The 22,059-nt window shown below is 43.6% G+C and overlaps 1 protein-coding gene across 1 annotated transcript; it reads right to left on the bottom strand.

Annotated features, from left to right (window-relative positions):
- Positions 1-374: 374 nt before the first annotated feature.
- MYBPH (myosin binding protein H) lies at positions 375-20,590 on the bottom strand. The gene is made up of 11 exons (XM_082228599.1): positions 20,126-20,590; positions 18,648-18,782; positions 16,330-16,497; positions 9,603-9,691; positions 8,070-8,268; positions 7,448-7,587; positions 5,660-5,819; positions 4,389-4,525; positions 3,251-3,437; positions 1,085-1,138; positions 375-713 (listed from the first exon to the last, which is right to left on the bottom strand). Exons 1-10 carry the CDS (start codon positions 20,331-20,333, stop codon positions 1,128-1,130), a joined length of 1,434 nt encoding a protein of 477 aa, XP_082084725.1. The 5' UTR covers positions 20,334-20,590; the 3' UTR covers positions 375-713; positions 1,085-1,127.
- Between the last annotated feature and the right edge of the window lie 1,469 nt (positions 20,591-22,059).

Genomic DNA, 22,059 nt, shown 5'->3' with positions numbered 1-22,059 from the left:
TATGCAACCCTCCAAACTCCACCCATGTTTGGCTCTGACCCCATCCACTTTTGGCTCTGCCCACCACAAAATACAGGAACCCCCCCCCCAATAGATTACCCGCAAGAGAACGCAGCCCTTGAGAGGGGGAGGGGAAGGTTCCCCAATCCTGCTTTAGAACTTTCACTAGCCTTTTACTCCACTGTCAAATCTTTCAGGAACACTTTGTAAGTTGAAAACACCCCTTGTGATGGTTCAGTCCAACCTGAATGGGTAGCTTCCGAGGGCCGTAGCGAACTTCATTTTGGAATGCTGTGTTACCCATACATAGGTAATGGGATGCTGGAGGGAGTCAACTGCAGAATGTATCACTGAGTAAAAAGTATTTTGCAGGATATTTTTAAATTATTAATTTATTGCTATCACGATTGTTGTCGTCATCCTAAATGAACATTTCCCCCCCAAGACTGATAATAACTGTATTGTAGGGTGAAAAACCATAAAAGGAGTAAAAGGCATTTAACAGGAGGCATGGTCAGTGTTCCCTACAGAGCCATCCTAGTTGCAGGTTCTGTCCTCTATAAAGCTTCTGTTTTTGAAAAGACGCAGCAGCAGCTTCATCTCCAAGCGGGAGATTCCTTCTAGGAACCACGGAGCTGAGCGTGTGAATAAGGCATTGCTCCAGGGCAGGGATACCAAGAGGGAGTTTTGTAGGAGGCCTTGAACAGGAAACACTGAAACAAGAGATATGTGCAGACTCAATGTCTGGAGTGGATACTAGGCACCCAGAACAGAAAGCATCTAATTTAGTTCAGCGCTCATTCACTCCTAATACCTATGAAGCAGCCAGCTTTTCCTTCTCCTTGCCACCATGCACCCCTTAAGCTCGTTCTGCTCTTCAGTGCCATGGAGGACGGTGTTCTGTTGCCAGCATTGAAGTAAGACTGAACCGCAAGTCTTTTGTAGAAGACAGAAGTGCGAGAGACCTTGCTCTTCACTCCAGACCACAAAATGTTTTCGGCCAGCCCTAGCCCAAGCTCTGATATGGCTCCTGAACCAAATGCATTCTGGATGATCATCTTTAATTCTTCCAGTGACATCTTACCTCAAACTCACTTTGTTCTTCATCTGGACTCACCATGTCATCCTCATTCTGGGACTGTAGAAACATAAGAAACTTGCAAGATTACTTTCTAGGCATCTATTCATGCAATGTGTCTTTTTTTGCTTGTTTGTTTGTTTTGTCCTGCTGGTGACATTAATGGTAGCACAAACTTTTGCCATAGAAATAGACCAGAGAAACACAGTGATTGGTTGCAGTGCAGTAAGCAAGAGCTACTCCTTTGCAAACACACAAAAAACCCCAACAACTCCAGGCTTATAAAAATGCTTCTTTATATACTCTGCGATGTTAAAATGCAAAGCACAGATAGTTGCTTAGCTGACTCAAGTCTGCTGGGAGATGTTTAGAGGCAGTGCACTACATTTGAAACACTATATGCTTAAAGGGCTCTTTTTTTCTTAGTATCTCTCTCATCTCCATCCCAAATTGGTTATGTTCTGTTTCACTCCTGCAGTGGGAATGTCAATTGCTTTTTGCGTTGGATATTTCCTCTCCTAGTAAATACAGTTCTAGAATCGCCTTCTGGCTTTGTTTCTGGTGTTCATTCATAAAAGATTTGCTGCATGGCTGTTCTGGGGAAGGGAAGTGATTTTTGTTTTGCTTGCTTAGCCTTGATAACAGAATCCAGAGAAGTAAGAATTTTATTGTACAGCAAAAAGGCTTCATAAAATATTTTAAAATAGGCATGACAGGACACAATGCAAGCTGAGTGTGAAATATCAAATGCTTCCCAAGCCCTTGGGACTTTGCCATATAAAACATGAGCCAGGTATCTTGCAGGCTTGGGCCTGCATTGAATGTGCTGCTTGGGTTAGATCTCTGCAAGTGAGAGCACCAAATCTTTCTGGGTGGTTAAGTGTTGCATTTGTTTTCTTGTCTTCTCAGATTTGGGGGTTGAAGTGGAGGGGGGTGGAAGAGAGCTGGGGAGGTGTTTGCTGAAGCAAGGAAATGTGATCAGGAAGCCTTGTGTGGGCAATAAATTACAGCCATTCAGCTGGGCTGCAGCCACTGCAGATGGAGAACACCAGTTACCAACTTACAGGAGGTTCTCTGCCATTAATAGAGTGGAGAGGAATTAATATCTCAGTTACATAGTTAAGGCTAAATGGATCCTATTAGAGAAATATTACAAGGCTGCAGGATTCCAGAGCCAGGAAACATGATCAGGTGCAACATATGGTATTTCATCATCTTGACTGCCAGGTTTGCCAATGGGAAGACTTGCACACTCTCTCTTAGCTAGTTTTTGTTTTGTTTCTTTCTGTTTTAACAGAATTGCAGATTTGGGATTCTATGGTGGAAAGGCCACCCTCTTCTTGAAAACTTACAAATAATTTATTCCACCTTCTTACAACCAGCCCACTTGACTGCTCTTACTTCATACAGACAGTATTTCCCAATATTCAATCAAAATCTACTTTATTGTAGTTTTAAAAACCACAGGCCAGGCTGACTGAGTGTGCCTCTGGTTTAGTTGTACCTCTGCCAAGTTGTTCTTAAACAATTCACAACCCCTGAGCCCTCTTCCTGCAAAAGATTATAATACTGACCCACCTTAAAGGGCTGGTATAAGGGACAACATGTAAAGGAAGCAATTTGAAAGAATATTCTGAAGAACAACATAAATGCTAAATATTGTAATTAAGCTAGCTTGTGGTCACCTCTTCTGCTCTTCACTGCACCATCCAATCACCTCTGGACTGAAGCACTTTCTTAATGAATTTTAATAAGCTGAAGTAGAATGTGCAGCATTTGGCAAACCTTCTAAGTCACTACCTGCTGCTGCACAGTGTTTCCTTGGGAAATCAATAAAGAAGGGCCATCAATCCTGGGAACCAGCATTAACAATGTATGAAAGTGATTCTGGGAATGTCCCAGATGGAAACGGTTGCCAGCAACCCAAGCAAAGGGATGGCAGTGCACCAGCCTTCAGCTGCATCTAGCAAACACACCCTGCCTGTCAATCACATCTCTCCAGGAGGCTGAAATAATTCGTTACATGACTATGATTGGAATTCCCATCAGGGACAAAGGATTCCAAGCCACAGAAGAATTCACCCAGAATGGTTGCAATTCCCTTTGGAAATCTTAGCAATTGCATCAAAATAGGCAGTCCTAAAGCAAACAACTCAGATATTAAATACATACCTGTTACATTCAGCTTGCAGTTTACAGAGGCTTCCCCCAAAGGGTTCACGGCCTTGCAGGTATAGACACCACCATCGAAGGGGCTGGGCTTGCGGATTTCTAGAGAGCAAATACCTTGGTTCATGAGGGCTAAATACCTGGGGTCTTCTCCAATTTCCATCTGGTTTTTCATCCAGATCACTTTGGGCTGAAATACAGATAAAGCACCAAAATGGCAGAAATTAACATCTCTCTCCAAAAAAGTGGGAAGGGGCTGATCACTGGTCCCAGGTGAGCAGCAGCTTCCCATTACTTAGTGATAAGTTTCTAGAGTCTCTAGACAATGTCTCATTACTTTTTCACCCTTAACCCTCCTGCCTACTCATTGGGACTGTTTTATGGTGGATGTCACTGACAATCTCCCAGTGCTGTCATAGACTGCAGCACCCATCGCATGTTTGCTGAAACAGGAAGGCACTGCAAAGCCACTTCCCCATAAGACTGGACATTTATCTGGAAAGTGATGGGGAAATGCACTGGAAAATGTGGCATAACACTTGCTTTGATGCAATGCCATCCAATCTCCACCCCCCATATCAGAATGACTGCTCATTAAACAGCCCAAGTCATCTAATCTCCCTGCAAACAAATCAGGATGAATGCTCAATAAACAGGTCTCCTGGAAGCCCCATAAACTCTAGAGATGCTTGAAGAATTTGATGCAAATTGGTGCAAATTGGCCTGATCTGCATCTCCTGGACTAAAGTGCAGATCAGAATGTAGCTCTTATCTGTTAAGACTTCATGGTTCTCTGAATGTCAGCTCAAAAAAGGTATGCATCTAAATGCATGTTGTGAAATAAATTACAATTAGAAATTCATATTTTGAAAGGGAAACATTCAAATGCAGCTTTAAAAAAAAAGTTTGCAGATTACTGTGGAAGCAGCACAGAACAGCCTGAGGAGTAAACACATGCAACAGGGACACTCAACCTGAAATAAATGGATCCACCTGTCTGTAACTTATCCCCATTAACAAAAGAAGTCAACTCATGTTCCTCTACCAAAGGAAACACCTCAAGCCTCTCATCCTATACCCAATGTCAGATTCAGTCTTGCTAATGACGGTCACTTAGCTTCCAAGAATGACCAGCACTCACCTTTGGGAAGCCCCGGACACAACAGACAAGCTGGGTACTGTAGCCCCGGGTGGTAGTTCTGTCGGTGAGAGGTTGGGTGAATTTTGGAGGTTCAGAAAGATCCTTGCTGTTGTACTTCTCTGCTTTGTATGTGATTGCTGGGGGAGTGGGGGAGAAGGCAGATCAATATAACTCCAAATAAGATGGGGAGCAGATTGTGAGACTTTCTGGAACAATACAAAATGACAGCTCTGTATATTGAAATTGGAAAAGGTAAAGCACCCCTAGATGGTTAAGTCAAAGATGACTGTGGGGTGTGGCGCTCATCTCCACAGGCAGCTTTCCGGGCCATGTGGCCAGTATGACTAAACCGCTTCTGGCGCAATGGAACACCATGACGGAAGCCATAGTGCATGGGAAACGCCTTTCACCTTCCTGCCGCAGCGGTACCTGCACTGGTGTGCTTTCAAACTGCTAGGTTGGCAGAAGCTGGGACAGAGCAAGGGGAGCTCACCACCATCGAGCAGATTCAAACCACCGACCTTCTGATCTTTAGCTCCCTGAGAAAACTATCAGCAGCCTCCAGCCATGTATTCATTTGGATCTGATATCTCATCTCAAACCTTTATTGCATTAGCATACAGCCATAGCAATATAAGACAATACAAAAATGCTAGAGATAAGCAACCAAGCAAAATTCAAGGCAATATTGCTGGCATAATCTGATCTGATATCTTTATGAAAGATATCTGATATCTTTATGAAAGGCAGAAAGAAAATGTTCCTTTTTTCACCCCAACTACCATGTCTGCCATGGCTTATCTGGCTTTAAATGAGAGTGAGGGACGTCCAGCCTCTGAGTTAAAAACTGCCCCCTTCGGGCTTCCCAATCCTGCATTCAGGTCTTTCCTCAGGTTGTGATCTCTCTTCCAATGCGTCCCTCTCTCCAGACCATCCCCTCCACTAGCCCTGCTTCACACCCTCCCCTCCAGCTCTTTGGTGTGGCTGGAATGTGGCCTACTGAACAAGAGTCACATGTGTGGTCCTACCAACTTTTCTTGCTGTCCCCACCCACTTTTCCTCTGATACTCCCCTCCCCTGCCACCTCAGCATACAGCTGCTGGAACGCTGCCCATCAAAGAAGATGCTTTAGACAATCTGGCTGGAATGGCTTGAGCTGTCATGGCTGCCTTCTATTCTCGATGTTCCAGGCACATAACCAACCAGCCCTACAAGGGAAGGGGTGGGTTTCCACAACCTTGTCTTTCCTACTGTGCTTCTACAGCCCCTACCTGATTTTTTGATGTGAGCCACGTCCTTGGAGACAGCAGGCTTCTCGCTGAGGCCGCAGGGGTTCTCCGAGAAGACTCGGAAGGAGTAACTGTTGCCAATTATGAGATCGGAGACGGTGCAGTTGGTGCGGTTGTAGTGCTCCATAACTGTGAACCATTGCTGGAAAGCAGTAAAGGTCAGCCTCTTAAACACGAAAAAGGTTCAGGTTCAGGGCACAGGGCTGCCCTCCCAGCAGAAGGAGCAAGAGCTTCCCAAGCCAAAACAAACTATGGAAGCCACCCTGGGGTGCTATTTTGTTTCGGTGTTAGGGCAAACGAAAGTGGGTGACGGTGGCACCATTAGGGCCTCATATTCATACCAAATAGCAGTGCCCAGGGCAGGGGTTGTTGGAACTGTAGGACAGGAGGAAGCATTTAACTCGATCTGTAGTGTTTTTTGTTTTTGTTTTTTTAAAGAACTGTACAATTGTTGATAGCTACATCTTTCAGTGTAATAGGTTCTCTGGTCTCGTGGTTTTCAGCAGTGTTGCAAGAGGTGGGAAACAGCCCACAATACAATTTGGCAAATTGAGAAGGAAGAGAGTCCCCACTTGACAAACATCCCATTGCTGTACAGGAGTGGGGAATATTGGCAGGAATTCTCCTTTCCACAGGAAACTGCCCCCACCAGTAAAGCAGAGAAAACTCACTCTCTATCCAGCCACGTAGCACATTCTCCCACCAAGCCCTTTCTTAATTGCCAGCATATATAAATGTAGCATACAATGAAATGCTAACTTGCTGCACTGAACAAGCCAAGACTCTCTTATACGTTTGCATAAAAGGGTGCTTTTGCACCTTATAGAAAAGGCATTTGATACTATTTGATAAGAAGAAGAATTGCACATTTTTTAATATTATAATATGTTGCCCTCTCTCACCCCAAGATCCCAGAGATGGCTACAACATCAAGAGGCAATATTAAAAACAGTTCAAAACAGCTGGCACTCACAGAAACAAGGTGGGTCCCAAAAATATTTGGCAGCAATGTTGTTTTATGACAATCTGTATGTTTTTAATTTTTTTATTGATTTTAATGACCCTTATGTATATTTTGAACCAAAATTTTAAATGAAAGTTTGTGTATTTGTTTGTTTTAAAACCTTAGACAGTATGAATGCTTCCACAGAGCAACTGAAGCAAGGCATAGGTCACAGCACCAGGTATATAAAAATAGCTGAGTGAATCAACTCTTCCAGGGGGCTTGTGATTGGACCCCAGGAATAAAGCTCTATTACAAAGGCAAACTGTGTTGACCTACTGCCATTTCTGAAATAAATGCTGCCGATGGAGGATTAGAGAGGGAAAGGTTCTCAAGGGAAAGATTTGTTGGACTAAATATGGATACATTTAGAGGGTTATTTACATTTGCTAGTTAAAAAGAAAAAAGTTCATACATGAGCTTTTTTTTAAACCTTGATTTACATTCTTATTCAAGATGTTATTGATTCCGTTTATTGTACTATAAAAAACATAAAAGCATAAAAAGCATAAAGGTTCTAAGTAATGTTCTTTTCCCATTCTCATTTTCACTGTTTAAACCACCTGTGACCAAATTCTGTATTGTCACGGAATTTGTGGGCTGCGTTTTTGTGGAATATGCATTGCATTTCTTATATTGACTCCTTTTTGTTGGGATTTGTAAAGAGCTGTGAAGTGATGGTGGCTTCAGGACCCACCACTAATCCTTGCACAAAGTACAATTGCCCCCCCCCCCAGGCTGTATCTTTCCCAGCCCCAAGTCCTTACCCCAGTCTTCTTGTCTGCTTTTTGGACTGTGTACCCTTTGAGATCAGCATTGCCATTATCTTTGGGTGGGCTCCACTCCAATGCCACGTTAAAGCCCCATACATCCACCAGCTTCAGGTTCTCAGGAGGGCCTGGTCTCTCTGAAAAGATGAGCCACACATTACTTCTGAAATAACAAGATAGTGCTACTTGCCATGGTACATCCCAGAGAAGTTCAGCAGCAGGCACCAGATAAAAGAGAGAGCAGCCATTAAGCTCTCCGGAAGAAGAGGGAAATATATAACCATACTAGAATATATTATTATTATTATTCATTCATAACTCTTATGCAGGTGTAGTTTCAGTATCAGAAACAATGGCTCCTAATCTTCAATGTCTTTCTATCTTACCCTGTTACATGAGGGATTCAAGACTGAAACAGAACAGTCATCTCACTACACATTCCCCATGGCATAAGCACACCACATGCTCTGATGCTTAATAATGCCAGGCCCAGCAAGCTGCCATATGCCACAGTACACAGTGACTCTTGAATTAGAGAAGTTTGTTTCAAGGGAAGAGGTATCTGAGCTAGCCACCCTTTAAGATACCAAATCAAACCATATGGTTTCATCGCCCTTACCAATCACCTGGAGATTAATGGTGGCCTTGTCTTCTAGTTCATCTAAGATCTTAACACTTATTTCGTATTTTCCAGAATCACCGCGCTGTAGTTGGCGGATGAATAGGACGGAGTCCCTCTCACTGTTGCGCAAATGCATTCGCTTGGGATCCAGAGGCTGGCCATCTTTAGTCCAGGTCACCTGTGGCTTTGGCTTTCCCTAAGGAAAGGCATATGTAGAACAGTTGGTATATCACGGTTTTCTTCTATTTGTCTGGCTACTAACTCTTATAAACATACAGTGAATCTTCGGCATGATTTTCATGATTCCTGGTTTTGCTCTTATAACTACGTTGTCTGTGTTTTGTTTCATTTTATTAATTTGATTTCACTGACTAGAGTTTGCTTTATGTTATGTTGTGGTTCTATTATGTGAACTGTGTTGATTGTTCTTCATGGAAGTGAAAAGTGGGAACAAAGTTTCAAAGAAAGAAAGTGCTCATTTGCTTCCATTTTCTAGCCATATGTGATTAAACTGTGATGCAAAAAGCCAACACAATTTTTGGATTCTTATTCAAAGGCAGGACAGTTGCCGACACACATTTAAGTATGTGAGTGCCCATGCACAGGAGAGGCAAACATTTTCATATTGATGTTTCTACCCAAAACCTGAGCTCTGAAGTCCCCTCCCCAACAAAAAACTTAGGGGCAGTTGAAGCTAGTATGAATGTGTGTCAAATACAGTTGCTTCTGACAGCTGGCCCTTTAAGGGAGTGGCCTAGATCCACAGCATGTCTACAAATACCCAAGAACCAAGGAAATGCATGGAGTGCTATACCCTATTATAAGTCTCTCTATGCCACTCCATATGGCTTGCACTTGCTATTTTTAGTAGAGAGCTATTTTAGGCTCTGGGCTACACCCCCCCCCCCCCAGTGCCTGACTGGAACATACCGCCTCTGCCTTCCAAACGCACATAACAAACTTGATCACAATGTCAAAGTATTCTCTTGATAAGAGCTCTTTAAATCAGAATAACATAAAAAGAGATCCAGTGTCAGAATTTAGTGCTAGGAAAAGATCAAGTATGACATAAGACACTTTTCCCGTCTGTGTTTAGAGATTAGGGGGCTGCCAAGAGCTGGTGAGTTTTATATGACTTGCAATATACAGATGTAATGCATATGTCAGCCAAACAAAGCTTAAGCTTGTTTACACATTACAGTTTAGGATTCAATGGTTTGTGTAGAGTACCTTGTTTCTAGTCCTACCTTGTCCTGAGACAGCTCTCTTCTCAAGCTCCAATGTTTCCTTTTTCCCAAGCCTGTCAGTCCTTTATTTTTCTCAGTGACCAGGCCACATTCAAGTGAAGCCGGAATTCTTTCCAAAACATCAATAGTTTCTGCTTTGGAGGCTGCCCGCTGTAGCCAACCTGAGAACTAGTTCACCTTTGCAAGCTTTCTGCAACTATTCCTAGCTTCTTGACCAATTATGCAAAGGCTTTTATCCCCGCCCAAAGCCAAAATGTCAAAATAAGAATAAGGATCCACATACCCGAAAAGGAATCATCAGGTTCAACACATCGCCCACAGTCTTCATGTACAGGTCCCTCAAATAGCGTGGCAGTCGGATCTTGGGCTGCTCTAGAGAAAACAAAATTATAGCGGTTTGTCACTGGTACTGCAGAACTTTGCTGTGGAATCACTGATGAATCTCCTTTGCTTGGATCATTTGGCTTGCCTGGAATGCTTAGAAGCACTAATGATTAGGCAGTATATAAATGTCTTAAATAAATAAGAATGTTAGCGGGGGCAGCACTGAGGTACTCATATGACCAGAGAAATTCCACAGCAGTTTGGAGGCAGAATAACCCAAATATCTCATATTTCCTTGTTGCTAAACCTTGTAGGATCAAGGGTACTTTCTGTTAGAATTCCTGCTCCAGGATTGCAGTCATGGGATTTTTGTCTTTCACATGACAGTGTATGTTTTGACTCCACAGAGAGGGAAGTGACGGAGACAGGATGTTTGTGTTACTGTGTTCCGTGAAGTGGGACTATTGTCCTTTGTTCTTTTTTCTCTTTGCTGTCTCTAGAGAGGGAGCCATGTTGCAGTGCTCCGTGTGTGTTTATATGTAAATAAAGTAGATTAGCCAAAATGCTGAGTCGCTGAGGTATGTTATGCAAGCTGCAAAGACTCTGCAGATCCCTAAGTGTGCCGGTGTCTGCTAGCATCGGTCGCTGTGATGTTTGGGCTGAAGAAAGCTCCCGAAGCTCCCAAACGATCGACCAGGAGGGAGAGAACATTCCAGTCGGGCATGTGTCTCTGCCAGGGTCCTACTCGAGTGTAGGATGAGCTCTTGACACTTTCCCCTCAGCACAACAATGCAACTTCCTTGAACCATAAATACAACTCAGGCCAAGGAGAAGATGCCACCAGCTCTTGAAGCGACCAGCAGTGGCGTGAGAGAACTGTTGGCTCAGTCCTTCCCACATTCCCTGACTCTTCTTAAGAAATACCTGTGAGGAGAGAAGCCCAAGCCAGGGAGTCCAAACCATCAGCTCCTGAAGTGATTATCCATGGCCTGAGAAAACGTTGAGTCAGCAGTGCCCACACCTGCTCTAGTCTTCTTAAGAAAAACTTGTGTATCCCTCAGGAGAAATCCAGCAAGGAAGTTTGTATCATCAGCTACGAAATTCCGATTGAGAAAGCTCTGTTCTGTATTCTGTAACGCAGAGCTTTCCAAACTGTGCGTCATGACACATTAGTGTGTCGGCTGCAGTGCGTAGGTGTGTCGCGCAAACACTCCCCGTGCTCCTCCCAGGGCTGGAATGGGGTTAGCTCAAGCTCCGCTTTGCTAGTAAAACTGAATTACTGTGTCACGAAATGAGGCATGTCTTAAAAAGTGTGTCACTAACATGAAAAGTTTGGCAAGCTCTGTGTAACATTTGTTTTAATATTTAAAATGGTAAACTACAATGAGTGCCTTGGCAGAATGGTGTCAGATAAACACAGTAAATCAGTAAGCCCAGGGAGGTAAGGCAAACGATTAGCTCTTCCATCACAGACCAGAGAATCAAAATGGAAATGAATTCTGGCCAAGGCTGCACTGGCAAGAACCCTGCGGTTTGTTTGTTATTAAATGACCCATTTGTAACCTGACCCAACCATGGAGCCCCAGATCAGGTAACTGTGCTTTATAAATTATCAGAGGTGAGAGTTTCTATTAGCTCTGGCAATTATTTGAGCTGAGTTGGTTAGCTCCATGAATGGAGAGCTGGGATCAGGACTCATAAATAGTATGAGGCATGCATTTCATAATTTAATTTAATCCACTCAGCAAGAGGAATCAATATCAAGTGCCTCGTAGCAACAGCATACCTTCTTGCTGTAACCTCACCAAACTGTTTTTTTAAAAAAATATTTATTTTATTAAAGACTTTCTTGGTTTACAAAAGTACATGCATTCTCTCTTTTTTCAGGCTGTACAGTCTTTCTTACAAATCAGTTACATTTGTTGTGAGACATTAGTGTTGAGTACCATATAAGGTAGGGGGAGAGAAGGGGTGGGGTGGTGAGGCTTATATTCTTTTATATAGTGTACGTGTGGGGTTTTGTGTCAGCGTCAACTGGGTAAGTTCTCTTTCTATTCATTTATTACATTTCCTTGGTAGTGAGAGGTATTGGGGGGCAGGATGTGGTTGGTTGTCTGTGGTTGACTGCAGTGGGGTTTGTTTGCATTTGTGAGCGGGGGAGGTCTTGTTAAGTCAGGTAAGCCAGATTGATTCATATGTTGTTGGGGGTTCTTGTTGGGCTGTGTATGTGATAAAGAGGAGCCATACCAGGGTGAAGGCATCCTTTTCTATTTGTCCCCATGTCAGTTTCAGTTTACTGGTTAGCTTTTCTAGTAAGGCCATTTCCCATACAATTTGATACCATTGGTCCGTGTTTACTCCTGACAGGTCTCTCCAGTGTCTGGCTATGAGGCTTCTGGCTGCTGAGCGTATTTGGGTTATAAGCCCTGTATAATGTGAGTGGTCATTATGATCTTGGAAGATGCTCTGTAGGGTCAGATATGGGGTGAGTTCTAATACCTGTTAAGTTATTTTGCATATCTCTTGTAGGACTGCTGTCCAGAAGGGTTGGATTTTAGAGCATTCCCACCACATGTGGAGATATGTCCCTGTGGAGGTGCAGCCTCTCCAGCATCTTGGTGTGGTTCCTGGGCGTATCGGCACCAGTTTCCGTGGTGTTAAGTACCACCCATAAGTGAGCTTCAGCGTGAGTTCCCTTCCTTTGGCTGATAGGGACTTAAAGGGAGGTTTAGATCACATTCTAGTCCATTGGGTGGGGTTAATTTCATAGCCTATGTCGTGCTCCCATTCTTCTTTCATTGAGTCAAGGCGGGTTGTGGGATTTTGGAGTATTTTGTATATTGTGAATATCATCCCTTTGCCGTGTCCCTCTGCTGCCAGGAAGTGGTTTTCGAAGGTGGTCAATGGCTAGTGGCTGCTGATTTTACTGCTGGATTGTTTAAAAAGGCAAGTAGTTGATGGTGTGTTAGCCAAGGTATTTGCGTGTCCCTTAGTTTGTCTTGTATATCTTGTGTTGACCTCACCGAACTGTTGACAGATATCCTTCCTCCTTCTGGTATTAAAGGTAAATACACTGCCACGTTTGGTACAATTCTGCTGGCTATAATGGCTCAGTGGCGCAATGGAAAATGGATGCATTGACACAACTCAATCCTGGAAAATGAAGGCTGTTGCCATTCCAGAATTAAGATGGTGCCTGATGAATGCCAAAGATGTGCAAAGTAAGCAAGGGAAGTCTGCTGGGTTAATTTCCAAATTCTACAATGAATATTATTTGGCAAATTTTAGGTCCAGCTGCAGCATAAATTATTTGTTTGTTTGTTGGTATGCCGCCCATCTGACTGGGTTGCCCTAGCCACTCTGGGCAGCTCCCAACAGAATATTAAAAACATGATAAAACATCAAACATAAAAAACCTTCCCTAAACAGGGCTGCCTTCAGGTGTCTTCTAAAAGTTAAATAGTTTTTTTTTTCCCCTGCACGTTTTTGCAGGCACTAACTTCAAATTCCAATTTTCACCCACCTCCAGAAGTGATCAGTCACAGAATCATAACACTGTTGAGTTGGAAGGGATCCCGAGGGTCATTCTAGCCCAACCCCCTGCAATGCAGGAATCTCAAATTGGTGGGGTTAGTGTCCTTTTTGGGGGTCCTAATAAAGGTAGATTTGTAATTCACCCCAAGATAGTAGTTTCCAATATACAGCTACAAAATTGGTTTTGTACCAAATCAATGTCAGATTTTCTTTCAGCTCTAAAACTATGTTCCTACAATGTCTGGATTTTACTTCAAGTCCCTCTGTTGTATACTAAGCCAAAAAGATGTGTGTGTATGCGCTATGCAATGAACAGCACATACTTGAAGCAGAGCTTTATACTTCCCTTGGGAAAACAACCTGGTGAGAGTCAAAAGAAGCCTGTATGCATTTAATCACTTGCTGCTGTCTTCACTAGCATCAAAATAGCAATGGTGTAACTCTAGCATGCTATATTTGTCAATGGTAGCCTGGATGGTAAAATAATTATGTTGGGGTTTAATAAAAGAGCTATGCATGCCTTTGAGGCTTAAACGTGCAGTAGCCTACGTTCCAGAAGTGATCGTGTAAAGGAGGACCCAGGATTAAAAAGCTGAAAGATACTTTAGCAACGCTGTTCATAGAACACCAGCAATGCAGTAGGATATACCAGAGGAGAGCCCTGCCAAGAACTGTAACAGCATCTTCACTCACCCATCTCTTTCCCCCTGGAATCCCTTGCTGGCATTTATTCTTATCAACAGGGCCAGCGCAGCCATTAGGCAGGATGAGGCCACTCTCTCAGGCAGCGGAAGCCCCCAAGGTGGCACTCCCATCATATTGTGCAATGAGAGAGATTGTGAGTTTCCTGAGCTGAGACCTGGTGCTGTTACGCTGTACCAATTGGCTAGAAAACTAATTGAAGATTAAGTGTGTAAATAGACCATCAATCTCAAAATGCCATAGCATTTTTTTTTTGTCTACCTGCGGCTACACAGACACTCAACTAGAATTTGCTCCAAGCAATGTACATAAAGTAGACTCGCTAACTAAACAGCTGGAATTGCAAGAACAATTTAAATATAACATGCTGGTCAAGATTTTATATTTGCATAATCTGAGACACTCAGACTATAGAACCTACCCCAGCACAAAGAAAACGTTCATTTGCCAGTACAGTACTGCTGATATCTGAAAATACAACCCGCTTTGACTCATTCAGTCAGGTTAAAAAGCACTGTGTACAAATTTCATAAGACAGTGGCAGATGCATTTATGCCCCTACTCCTTCCACACCTTATGCTAGTGGTGCACAAGTAGTGAAAGGTAGTTCTGTAAGTCCAGTGACAATCTGTGCTGGCAGGCAGCACAATTACATGCTGCATTAGAGAACTCACTTACCAACTAGCTGGCAGAGAAATATGTTCATCACCGGCATTCATCGTTTTCCATCAAAACATTTGTCTAAAAATAATTCCTCTTCACAGTAGAAACAGAATTTAGGTTAGTCTGAAGAGTGACCCTTCTGTCCAAGCTACACAAGGTCTTAATATTTCACACTCCACACAAGATCCCTACTAAACACACTATGGGGCCAGCAATACCTAGAGGAGGCTGAAGAAGCTTTCAAACTCCTAAGCAGCACTGAAGGTCTTGCTGCAATCTGAAGTGAAGGAGCCAGGGGTAAAGCGACCAAATGCAAAGAAGGACATGATCCCTGAATCTTTAATAGTTGGGGGGTGCACTCTACCAGCATTTTATGCAGTAGTTTAAAAAGCAGTACTTGGTAGATTCTCCTCAGCTGGTTTCTAGCTGCAGAAAAAATGTATACATGGGTTCCAAATTACAGCACTCAAATCCATGACCACTGCTGCTAAGTGAGATACAATTAACAGTGCAATGTATGTTTCATTACATTGTGGTGCCACATTAATGTTATCAGCAGCTGACACCATGGAAGTCAGAGCTGTGTCATACCCAGGACTTGCAGATCAGACTGTTCTTGCAATCTGTAGATATATCTGCACATGATTTATTTTGAGAACTAAATGTGGTTGGGAGGTATACTTCTTCATCACTGACTTCAACTTCTTCTGGTCTCCTGTTACCCAGAGTTCTGTTGATGACTGAAGGATGAGGGCAAGGTAATGTCATAGCCACAAGGGCATCCCAGGTTAAAAGGAACCTGCCTTGCCATGGATGTTATCTAGTGCTTCCAGTTGAGTGCTAAAATGCTGAAGAAAGAACATGGGAAGCTACCATGCCCTCAACAGAACTACTGAAGTAAGCCAATTGAAAATAAGGAAATTTAGTTCTGAATAAACATGTATAGGATTGCGCTATTATTCCTGTATTCGGAAGAACAGTTTTATATTAACATTGGATGAAACATAATTGTACTTCCCAATGGTGCACCAAGAAGGCCTATCAGATGCATGTTTAAGGTCCATGTGCAATGCCTGCCGCTCACTGCAATGCACACTGTCATAGGAGATATCCACTTGCCCTACATATTCATGGGACTGTCCAAAAATAGGTGCATCAATGGCACCTTTTTAATTTATTAAAGCGGATTTCACATAACATCAACTGCATCTTGTTCTCACCTTTAAGTAGGTAAAGTATGCTCCATTTTTACACAAGCAGGTCTGATTGCTCTATTCTGGGATGTCTGCTTCATTTTCATTTCAAGAAATTGCAAAAATGAGTCAAAGCTGTTCATAATTTTTAAAGCAATGAAGAAAGGACAACAGAAGGAAAAGTAAAACAATATTTGCGAGGGCAAAATGGAAACAGCCAAAACCAGAAAGTCAACAAATCATGACACCAAATGCTAGCAAGCTTTAGTTGTGGTGAAGAAAAAACTCCAAGGGTATACTAATGTGAGCCAAAGTCTCTCTTATGGAGATTACAGGAGTTAATGAAAGCCATTAAGCAAATTTGATCTGCTTCTGTATAAGGGAAGGAGTGTTGTTTAACCTTAGCATACCACATCACTTTGCTGATAGAAATCATGGTCCCACAAAGCTCCTGGGGGTGGGGGAATAACTCCCAACAAGGTAAACAGCAGCTAGAGGGAGTATTTTGACCAGGAAGATGATATGAAGGACGTCTTTGAATAATCTATGTTAATGAACACGTTCTGTTACACTAAATGCATTCAAGATACATACCAAGAACCTCTCTGATGAGGAGTGGCTGGTCCAGGACGGCTGGCTCACTAACTCCATCACCTTTCACAGCCTTCACACGAATGAGAAGTTTATCTCCAGATGTTAGATCGCGAATTACATAACGGGTGGAAAGGAAGGGCTTTGTGTTGGCAGCCACCCAGTCTGTAGCTAAAACAAAAATATGCAACAGGTGAGTCATATGATTAGAAGCAAGGATGGCACGGTTGGGTTATGGCACTCGTTTGACCTTACAGCAGAGTCACTGCTACTTACCAGGAAGGAGGGGTCAACACAATGTAAACACACCGGTTGGAATGCCAGATTGGCTCTGCCAGTATATCTGCACCATGTCAACCTCCCTGCCCCCACTTCCAGGTAAACAGCAGCAGGTAAGCTGCCAGGAGGTCTAATGTTTATTGCTGCCCCACTACGTCATCTGCAACAGAATTATTGTAAAAAGTTGATTCAGTGGACAATGCGGCCTCTACTCTGATACATTTAAAATGTATCTGTCTACAGAGTCCACTCAGTTCTTTATTGAGAATGAGATGAAAGATCCAATGCTCAGAACACTTACCTCAGAAAACAGTAGCACTTACTTCCAATTCAACACTCTTAAGACTGTGTTGTTCAAAAGCAAACCTATGCTTTGCTAACCTATGTCTACTGGTTTGTCTGTCTGTCTGTCTTTTTTAAAAAAAAAAAATTAAGGTTGCAATATATCAATTCTAGCCTCCCAACTCTAGAAAGACCATGTATAAGGTCATTCTTACATTCAAATTATCTAAGAGTGCCATACGTCCTGGACATAGCCAGGATTTGTCCGTCGAAAATGGCGTCTGGGCCGAAAAGTGGCTAAAATGTCTGGGAAAGAAAGGTCAACAACTTTGTCTCCACCCCCCAAAAAGCCTTTCACTTTTTGAAATATGGCAACCCTAAATTATCCCCATTGGGATATAACATTTGGATACATTTGTGCAACAGTTTTGCTCAAGCCATCTTTTGTGAACAGTTCTGCTATGTTTCAAGGACATCCTCTTCTAATCACAACAAAAGCATGCTTTTACTGGATTCAATTAACAAAAGAGGTTACAAAGGTTGAGGCAATCTAATCAGTGAGTGGAAATGCTACCCTATGGCAATAGCTCTCCAAATACACCATACAGATATGGAGTGACAAATATGTGATAATGCACTCATGCAGGTCGAAAAACTGGCTTGAATAAAATATTCAGCAAACAATTTGGAATGCAGGAAGTAATTTGCAAGCAAGGAAAATAGCTAAACTCAAAATAATTTATTTATGAGAAATGATTCACCCAGCTATCGCTCACAAGCAACCCCAGCTAAACAACCCATGAAAATGGGCAACATAAATTGTTTGTAGCAATCAATAGGGATGTCATCAATTGCTGAAGACTTTAGTAGACGTCACCCACTATTTATTATCATTATAGCATACTCAGTGTGTATGATAAACCTTGTTTAATACACAACATCTTCTACTCAGGCTGTGACATGATTAATCCATCACTGGTGGTTTACAAACCAAATTGCTCACAAATGTAATCTTGTTTCCTAATATTATTCAGCTTTTTAAAAGCAGACATCATAGACTGCAACCCTTTTTCGTAATATAAAGTGCTACTATACCATACATTTCTATGCTATAGAGAAGCCTTGCCCAGGAGGTGCATATTTGGCAGCTTCTATGGTATGGCATCTATACTTGCTACATAATGGATTCAATTTGCAAAAGTGGTTGAAAGAGGGGAGAAATAACTACTTTCTCCATTTCCACGTTTGGAAAGCCACTTCCACCATTGCCATATACAGTATAAGAAGCTGAAAGGCAAGGTCGTCATTTCTCGACTTTAAGTAGATTTCCTTCCTTCAGAAGAAGCTACACCTGTGGAATCTCTTCGTGCCTGAGAACTCCTAGAAGAGATGGACCAACCTCAAGGTTCTAGAATTTGCAATCCCATGACTTGCTGCTTCTAGTATTCCAAGCCTTTCTCAACTTGAGCTCACAGAGCATGTCCATTGCACGTCAACATGGCATGTGAGCAACTGATCGGGTGTGTGGAGAAGATGTCAGGCTAAGAAGAGAACACATATCATTTTCTTTACACACCTGTTCAGCGGTTTAAGGGTTCAAACATTTCATGAGAACTAGTCTATGGTTCTCTCCTCACCTCCAACTGTGGCTGTAGATACGTCAAGAGAGGGACAAGCAATTTATCCTGACCATGTTATCCTATTTTCCACATTAATGCATGCAGCTCTTCATGCTCACGAGAGATAAAGCTCAAGCCTACTTCCGTATTTGCAGTGCTCCACCACATATCCATCCAGGCCAGAATGGCCCACAACCTCTGGGGCATCCCACGTCAGAGTCACAGAATTGTCGTTCACATCGTCCACTGTTAGATTTAACGGTGAGCTGGGACTGCCTGGTATCACAAATATAAAAGCGTTAGTAAGGCATTTTCCATCCCCACCAGTTCAGTACTTAATGCTGTGTAAATTCATTAATGCTCTTTTCTTGGACTAAGGGCTTAGTCAGAGAATGCATAGCCCAACCTTATTTTAGCCTTTGCATGATAGCTATGCAAATTCCCATTTCTCACACACTCAGTAAATGTGAGAGAAGGGAGCAGGGTTGTGTCCCGCTCCCCAACACTGGTGCATACCTCTGGCTATATGCCCCAACGTCCAGCATTAAGCTGAGCACATCTCCATACATACAGTTGTATGGGCGTAGGGATTTTCATCAGGAACATCAATTGCACTGGATTTATGACTGCATGGAAGCTCCGACACATGTACAGTTGTATGCATACAGGGCTCGCTTTCACTTGTTCAGCTGAACAAGAGAATGTAGTGGGGGGTTGTGACCAGAGGGGTACACCAACATAAATATTGCTGATGCAGTATATTCCCTGGGGAACCAGGCCTCCTTCCTACGACCTTCAAATTTCTGGGGCTGGAGTAAGAGAACACTATCCTCCTTCTCCAGCTCCAGCTCCAGTTGCTTCTATGATGCTCTCAATAGTAGTCAGTGGGAACAAATAGCTGAAGGTGATTTCATGGTGGGTTGTTGCTGGTGGTTTTCTCATTCATTCCATTTCTGACACTGATAGAGGTTTTGTTGTAAAAAGCTACAAGACCTCTTTTGGTGCTTCCAGACCATATACGGCTCATCCAGGTAATTGCAAATGAGACGTCGGTGGCAATGGGGCTTTTAAGGCTGCAGTCCCAACCCTATTTAGTTCAACAGGACTTGCTTCTAGGTAGCCATGGTTAGGATTGCATTGCAATTTATCAGAGAAGTGAAATCCGTCTTAAATGGAGGAGGCAGAACACGGCCTGCAGTTAGGATACCAATGGTGTAGCGTGAGCACCGCAATTATATATTATATTATTATTTATTATTATTATTATATTATTATTATTATTATTATTTATTATTATTAAAAAATGGAGCCAGCACTATACCACAATAAACACCCTTCTGGAAATATCACCGGAAACCAGCGTGGCGCAGGCCGTGGCGCTTCACTCGCGACCACATTTTTTGCCGTCTTTTAAATATGAGAGAAGCCCCACAGGTGCTTTTTGGTGCCCAGGATCAAAGCGCCTCGTTTCCGCGCCTGGCCTTGGAAATGGCCTCCCGCGTGCCGCGCGCGCCACGGCTTTGCGCCGGGAGCAAAGAGGCGCACGCGCTGCCGCCGCCGCCCTCCCGCCTCCGCTGCCCGAGACCCTTTCCAGCCCCCTCGTCGGCCGCCGCCCTCACCTTCTTTGGGCTTCTTTTTAGCTGGAGCTGCCGGCGGGGCGCTTTGGGCCGGCGGGGGAGCCGGAGCCTCGACGGCTGCTGCTGGTGCTGCTGCTGCTGTTACGTCCGGTCCGGGAGCTGCTGGAGTCGGTTCTGCTGGAGCCGAGGCCGGCTCTTCGGAGGGAGCGGCCTCCGGTGGGGCCGCCGGGGCCGCCTCTTGCTCGGACATCTGCGGGAGGCTTCGAGGACTCCGCTCTGTGCCCCGGGGTGGCGGTCGGTGGAGCTGCCGCGTGCGGTTAGAGGGTCAACGGTGGCCAAAGTCCCGCCCGGCTCGCCCTTTTCTGTCTGTCTCTTCTTCTTCGGCGGCGATTTCCCCCCTGTGCTCTCCACCGGGTCTGGGGGGTTTTATAGGTCACTCCAGGCCGCCCCCTCCTCTCTCTCCGCCGCTTGGGCCCACCTGCTTGGGCGGGCGGGGGAGCCAGGAATAGCCGCCCAGCAGCTGCGAGGTGCAAATTCAGCATCTCCTCGGGAGTAGCTGCGCTCCGCGGGACTGGCCCGCAGCATGATCTGTCCCTTGAAGCAAGGCTTCCCCTGAGACTGGGTTTCGCAAGGCTCTGTTTCGCTGCGTTCCGTTAGCAGGGACGGGACTGGGCCCTCAAGCCAGCACTCAGTGCAGAGCATTGCCCCTGAGCATGTGCAAAGTGACATTCCTTCAGCCTTGCCATCTCCCTCCTCCGTACCTCCTTTTTAAAGTAAACCAAGCCCTGTAGAGAAAGGGTGCCAAACCTTCACAAGCTGCCAGTTCAGCATGAAACTGGAAATTAAGGAATCAATGCTGACCTCAAATCCTGTGTGGAGCAGGAATTTGGGTGTCCTTTCTCCAGCCTTGCATTCCAAGAGTGGCTGGGGAAACCCACCCAGATAATATTTTTATTGTCCTTCTGATTCCTCCGTTTTCCAAATTGTCCTAAGACCCCCATCTGTCACTGCGGCTTGCAGGGTCCAGACTGCACTATCAAAACTGCTTGATTATGGATCAAGCTTCTATGGGAAACAGCTGATGAAGACAAAACTGTGCCAAACAGTTCTCAAGACAAACTATAAATTCCAGAGGAATAGTTGTGTTAGTCTGCTGCAAGAAAAATAGTAATCTTGTGATTTGCTGCAGCATAATTTCTTGTGGGATAAAAGAATCCTGAAAATTAAGCTTACAGTAATAGTAAACAATAAATACAGCATGTAAATAGCAAATATAACATGTAATGACATTTCACTTTAATAAAATACCTATTTTTTTGTTAATTTGAGGGGGTTTGGGAGAAACGTGAGTGTACAGAAGCTGGAAACAGGAGTGGTTTTAAGATATGTTTCCTAAATTGTATGATACATCTGAAAGTTTGCGTAGGGAAGTAGATGATCTTAATTTATTTATTTTGGAAGTGCTACAGAATTAGAGGAGGCTAGTGGTATTCATAAATGAGCATTCAGTACTGAACTGCTCATGGTGGTAGCACCATACTGGTACAGTCCCAAAACAGTTCTTTTAGGATGCTGCTTCCCTATGCTTGCCTTGTCAGATCTAAGTGTGGGAAAATATTTAGCAAATAGCTCACTGTTGGGGCATGTCTGCACTACTGATTTTGCACAATTGGCTTTGGTATGTTCCTGATTTCTAACCCTATTGCCAAGCATTGTTCTGAAAAAACCCCGTTCCTGAATTGATTGTCAGAGTGAGGAAAAAGGAACCATTTTTGCTAAGCTGGATGCTGATTGTCCAAAGAAGCCATCAGGCAACAGAGTTTATGGGCACTTAACTTCCTAGGCTTATGTCTTAATTCTGTTCTAACACCCTAACAGGTGTTTGGTTTGATATACGTTCATCTCCAGTGACTGAGTTAAGAAGCAGCCAGCAACTTTCTGTAGCTTGAGAAAGCAGTTGATAGAGATTTTAAAGG

This window comes from Podarcis vaucheri, assembly GCF_965113315.1.
Source record: "Podarcis vaucheri genome assembly, chromosome: 6".
In the NCBI taxonomy this organism is placed as follows: Eukaryota; Metazoa; Chordata; class Lepidosauria; order Squamata; family Lacertidae; genus Podarcis; species Podarcis vaucheri.
The sequence above is the reverse complement of the archived record's forward strand: the minus strand, read 5'-3'. Positions and strand labels throughout refer to the sequence as shown.

Coding starts and splice junctions, on each gene's coding strand:
- MYBPH (XM_082228599.1), bottom strand. CDS start 20,333: ATGTCCGAGCAAGAGGCGGCCCCGGCGGCCCCACCGGAGGCCGCTCCC. Junction 9,692..16,329: donor CCTCATCAGAGAGGTTCTTG/GTATGTATCTTG, acceptor TGTTTTCTCTAG/AGCAGCCCAAGATCCGACTG. Junction 3,438..4,388: donor GTGTCCGGGGCTTCCCAAAG/GTGAGTGCTGGT, acceptor TCTGTATTTCAG/CCCAAAGTGATCTGGATGAA.